The 6,063-nt window shown below is 40.3% G+C and overlaps 1 protein-coding gene across 1 annotated transcript; it reads right to left on the bottom strand.

The window, feature by feature from the left end:
* Positions 1–3,901: 3,901 nt before the first annotated feature.
* Positions 3,902–4,659, bottom strand: RPRM (reprimo, TP53 dependent G2 arrest mediator candidate). Its single transcript, XM_018569806.1, has one exon. The coding sequence runs from the start codon at positions 4,425–4,427 to the stop codon at positions 4,023–4,025; it is 405 nt and encodes a 134-aa protein (XP_018425308.1). The 5' UTR covers positions 4,428–4,659; the 3' UTR covers positions 3,902–4,022.
* Positions 4,660–6,063: the final 1,404 nt, after the last annotated feature.

The raw sequence follows: 6,063 nt of genomic DNA, 5'->3' as shown, positions 1-6,063 counted from the left end.
TCCCCATTCTTCCCATGGTTGTCATTTTCACTAAGGGCAGATTAATCCATCTCCCTTTACTTCCTGGAAGTCTGGGTCTCCCTCCTGGAACATGTGACAGTGCACATCATTTGAAACTTTCCCCCTGAGATCTCGGAAAATGTTGCAGATGAAATTGTCCAGGAAGGCACTGGTGATGTAACCTTCCCAGATGCATCTGTGAAGCCAGGACTAAATCACCAGTGCCTCACTCAACCATTAAGTGGAAAAACAGTAATTGTAAGTAAAAGCCAAACATGTTTGTTTAAATGAATGTACGATGATTTCATATCAACAGAGCTGCGCACTGATATGATGTTTGATAAAAGGGGGTAAAGGTCCCCCCCCCCAAAAAAAATGACATTGACCGTTAGGCCTCTTTTACACGGTCCGATCAGAAGGAGATCTGTGCATGGGTCCCTTCCTGATCAGAACGGATTTCACTGTTGTGACATCTTTGTCTGTCCAGTTCGCTAGATGGAGGAAACAAATGAGATTACCTGACCCATGTCGGTCTAAAGGGAATCGGATGTAAATGGACTTGTGTCCATTTACAACAGATTAACCCCGATCCATCACAATCAGGTCCGGCGAAACAGAACTCAGATCTATCTGTTTTTCCGGACCTGGCCGGAGCCTTTGGGTAGCCTTGGTTAACTAGATGTAAACAGATATACAATATGTGCGTTTAGATCCAGCTGCCCATAGACTAACATTGGGCTTCCGATCAGATCCACCTGAAAGACTGACAGGCAGATCTGATCGGAAGGCCAGTGTGAAAAGGCTCTTAAATCAACCTTACTTGTACTTTGTAGGTATCATATTCTCCTTTACAATAAAAGAAAACATTTTATTTTAAAACACTGAAGTATAAAGATGCTAAAAGGGAACATGTCACCGCATTGGTCACTGCACAATGGACAAACAGCAGTTCAGTGAAAACAGCAGCCGGTTCGTTTCTGGATTAATATTGCAATACTATAGGTTGGACTTGATGGACTAATGTCTTTATTCAACCTCAAATACTATGTAACTATGTAACTATGTAACTATGAGCCTGAGAACAGCCAGGACTTTCTGTGACACAATTAGAGGTTTTCTACTGCAGATTACTTAGCAACGGTAGCACACATTTAACTGTAAGATCAAAGGCCCGAAAAGCACACAATCAACAGGGGTTATTAAAAAAGAAAAAAAAATGGAAAGCTATCAATCCGTACCGTAATTTTATTTTCCTGGTGCCTATCCATGGCAGCAAACCCATAATATATACTGCCATGTGGGCACCAGGGGAATGGAAAATTGTATCGATATTTATTGTAATTTTCCTTTCCTGGTACCTATCCATGGCAGCAAACCCATAATATATGATGCCATATAGGCACCAGGCAAACAGAAAATTGTATCAATGCTTTCCATAGTTTTCCTTTCCTGGTGCCTATACATGGCAGCAAACCCATAATATATGCTGCCATATAGGCACCAGGGGAACGGAAAATTCTATTAACAATTACCGTAATTTTCCTTTCCCGGTTCCTATCCATGGCAGCATACTAATATTTTCTGTCATGTAGGCACCAAGAAAACGGAAAATTGTATCAATACTTACTATAATTTTCCTTTCCCAGTGCCTATCTATGTCAGCATACCCATAATATACCCTGCCATCTAGGCACCAGGGTCATGGAAAATTGTGTCAATACTCACCATAATTTTTCCTTACCTGGTGCCTAACCATGGCAGCATATATTATAGGTGTTCTGCATGTAGGCACCAGGAAAAGGCTTTTTTCTTTTATGCAGCTCTTTGGTCTAGCATCTAGTTCAGGGGTAGCCAAACGTTAGCCCTTCAACTGTGCTGATACTACAATTACATCATACCTGTGCCTCTGAACGTCATGCCTGTGGCTGTCAGAGTCTTGCAAGGCATTGGAAGACTTTGACAGCCACAGGCATAACATACAGAGGCAGAGGCATGAAGGAACCTGTAGTTCCACTACAGCTGGAGGGTCGAAGTTTGACTACCCCGGCTCTAGTTCAATCCAAAATAAACACAGCCTTCACTAAGAAAACACATAAGCATGCTGAGATTACTTTATACTGTTTTTTCAGTTTTATTTTTCAAATGTTACTTTGCAAAGCAGCAATGCCTTTTCCCAGCATGCATATCTCCTAAACATTACTCTACCCACATCTGTTTATCGTGCCGTTCTAATGTCATTAGAACATGCCAAATTGATCTTGATCTGTTCCTGTCATTGCATCCTTCCTGATGTCGCCTGCTCTGGTGCAGCAACATCAATTTACCATGACCTGCTTCATCTGTCACATGTCAGGATAGGGACGGCTGCTACAACAGGTATTTCATCGCACACCGTTATGCAAAATCCCAGAGGTGTTAATAGTCAACTAATTCAGCTCATTATACTGGATTAAACATTTGAATCGCAGATGCTTCAGGCTGGCACTTTTCATTTAGCATTCATTGCTGCCTTTACACATCAAATTATTTTTATTACAGGCATCCGTTCCTCTGATCTCCTCTGTTGCTAACAATATACCGGCTGTAAGGTGGCAATTTTTCAGTCTGTAGACATGAATTACTTATGTACACCCAACACTTACCCTTCCCCCACCAATTACTCGGCTTCTTACATATCTTAATTGCACCTGCTCTCTCGTTAACTGTTTATAATAATCAATTCAGCTTTTTTTTCCCCATCTCCAAACCATTAAATAAATATACCTTTATTTTTTTCAATGCTGTTTAAATTCACAAGTTTTTAATTAAGTTACAGATGGCACATAATGAATTCAATAAACAGCGTTGACTATTATATCACGACAAATCAAATCGAAGCAACAGAAAAACAAGTCCGTGTATTTAAAGGAAGATACAACATATGCAAGATGGAATTTTAGTAAGTATCGGATGGTTTTAATTAACATCAAATAAATATTTTACTGAAATTACTGAAATAATTCTCAAATTTAAAGTTACAAGGTAATCATTTGTATATTCTGAATATTGGATATATTTTTATACATAATCATGCACAGTTTATAAATAAAAAATACACACACACACACACACACACACACATACACACACACACATACACATAGCTAACCTTTTTTTAGTTCCAGGTGCAATTGTGGAAATTTGTTTCCTTCCTGAAATTATTTTATATTAAAAAAAATGATATCTGAGCCTTACTGAACTTTTTTGTACTTTTTTAGGAGTTGGCCAACACAACACTTCTTAAGAGTCAAATTAATGGCAGGCAAACAGTTATACGTTCTGAGGCACTGAACCCTAAATTATAAACTGTTTCATCTTTCAACACTTTTATAAAAAACATTAAAAGGCAAAGCAAGTACTGTCGAACTAAAAACCAGCCCGTGTAAGGCAACTGTACAGTTCATATCAAGTATAAAAATTACATATTAAAAGATAGCAAACATTCACAGTTTCCTTTGTTCAAAAAGCAAAACAATATTCAAACAGTCAAAATAAAAGGATTAATAAATAATGCCTTGATTTTTATTTTTTATATCAAATGTACCGTATTAAAGAATTGGTTCTTGAAAAGAAAAAAAAAAAGCGTTTCATAATAAAAAAAATATTACAATCAAAATATCAAAGCACGCCCTCCTTCCATGAGAAGCTTTTCTCTCTCTCTCGTGCTTTTGAGTACTGTACATTAAAAACTCTCAAGTTCTGGCTCATCAGCAAGTTGATCCTTGATCTTTCCTTTCTTTAAAGTGCTGCAGATTCTTTTATCTTCAGTTTTGAGTCGTTGTTGTCTCTTCCATCGAAAACTTGCTGGGATCAACTTTTTGCTTTTTCCCCATTTGCGTCGTCCTCTAGATGCCTGTCATCATTTTTGGTTGTTCTTCACGGGACGTAGAAACGGAAAAAAGGCGAAACACGTTGCTTCAGACAGCTGCTTAAAGACAGCAATATATATATATATATTTATTCGTTCGTTTCTCTCAGCGCTCTCAGTACGGGCCGACGATCACCGCTTCGACTTCTTTGGACGGTCTCCTTTCCTTCACCAAAAAGTTTATCATGCCCTCTGATTTGATAAGCAGGTTGCACCCTAGGAAGAAAATCCCAAAGACAACGGTGAGGGACAGGACGCACATGACTGCGATCTGAACGACTCGCATGATGAAGAGGTTTCTCTCGTCCACAGAGGGGACCTCAAACCCATCGTCTGTGACCACAGAAGCCTGGGTGCAGCAACCCAGGATGTTGCCCAGAGAGTTACTGCTGTTGGAGAGGAAAAGTGCAGCATCTGTTTGGTTCATCTTTCCAAAGTCCTTAGGACACGGCGAGAAGTGAAACAGGTGGTCCTGCTGAAGCTGGAAGAAAGAATTCAAAGTAAAGAGTCCATTAATCATGGGGTTTGCCTTCTCTTCAATCTCCTGCTGTTTGGCACTGAGGGTGGTAAAGGATCAGCAAAGAGAAGTAGAAAAGAAAAATAAATCTCCGAAGCTTTCTCTTGTCGGTCTTTAGAGTGGCCTTTTCCCAGCAGTTTTAATCAGTTTTCTTTTAGTTCAGCCAAGCAGCGGAGAAAGCTGCTGTCTTTATCTGACTATGGTTGTTATAAAGCTCTGGAGCCAACCATTAACTAGAGGGAGGTGTTTGAATTCCATTAACTGACATACTTTTTGCCATAAGGACAGAGCACCACCTAAAGGTAGACTGCTGTAAATACTGAATAGGTCTAGCATGGGAAACTATTGATATATATATATATATATATGTTGTAAAGTAGTCACCGCTCCAAGCTCGCTCCTGTGGTGGACTACATTCTCATGTTCATTTTACTCAATTGTATTGAGATTGTAGTCTATCACAGGAGCGAGCTTATAGTGGTGACTACTTTACAACACACAGGGACCATGGAGAACAAAAGTAGCCCCCCTCCAGAAGGAAGGACAGTGTCAGCACCAATTCAGAGATGATTAGGGGATCTACAACTGAGTGATACACAAATAAAACACATTTTTGTTAATAGTTAAGGTACGGAATTTTTAAAGACTTAACTCTTGAGTTTTAGTGTCCCTTTAAAGAAAGAGGCCTCTGTTTCTGCACATTTACATGGTAGACAACACACCACATCAAGGTATATAACTAGGCTTCTTTTACTGGCAAATAGAACTGAGTTATATATTTGGCACACAATTATACAATTAAAGATGAATTTCAGGAAAGTTGCTAAATACACAACTGAAATACAAATATAGCAGGTATCACGTACCTGGTGGAGGACCGATTAGCTGAGGAGGACTCCCTTGTGGCTTTTGTCTCACACCCCTGGAAGTGGGAACAGGGAGCGAGTAGGCAGAGAGGAGCACGGGTGCCAAGGTGTTCAGACACGGTGCCTGGTAGAAGTCCGGCCACTGGGTCCCTGGAAGCATGAGCAGGGCTGGTTGACAGCTGAGATGTCAGCGTGGATAGCAGCGGAAAGAGAGAGAGGATCTCTGGAACCACCATCCCTCTTCTCCTGTAATTGGCTCAAAAACACTTCCAAAGATGGGCACAGAGCTCGAGGTCAAATTAAAGTCAAGCTGCTGCATGACAAGTGACATCCATTTGTTTAGTCTGAGAATTTTGTTTTGGTGTAATACTTACACAGACTACTGTCCCAATAAAAGTAACAGTGACATAATAATTGTGCTGTACATAACCTGTACAGAGAGAAGAGCAGTGGGAGGGGCCCACAAGCTCCACCCACTACAGGCTTCCTGCAAAAACTACAGAAGGGGGAAGATACAAGACCAGCTACCCTGCACAAGAGGAGAGAGCAGCAGTGAGCAGTCTTTATTACAGGAAGTTCCAAGTTTCACACTGGATTACTGCACAGATCTGGAAGAAATACACAAAGCTCACCAAGATTCAACAAAGAATACACATGACTCTTGTATTTAGACAAAAGCTGCTCATCCCAGAGTTCAGCTTCATGTAGCACTTACAGATCTTGTCCCTTCCCCAGTCTGGATGGGTAAAGAAGAAGCAACAGATGTGCTCATC

The sequence above is a fragment of the Nanorana parkeri genome, unplaced genomic scaffold, assembly GCF_000935625.1.
Source record: "Nanorana parkeri isolate BGI_ZX_2015 unplaced genomic scaffold, ASM93562v1 scaffold1402, whole genome shotgun sequence".
In the NCBI taxonomy this organism is placed as follows: Eukaryota; Metazoa; Chordata; class Amphibia; order Anura; family Dicroglossidae; genus Nanorana; species Nanorana parkeri.
This window is presented reverse-complemented; position numbering and strand designations above follow the sequence as displayed.

Excerpts from the sequence above, each read along its gene's own strand:
- RPRM (XM_018569806.1), bottom strand. The coding sequence starts at position 4,427 with ATGATTAATGGACTCTTTACTTTGAATTCTTTCTTCCAGCTTCAGCAG.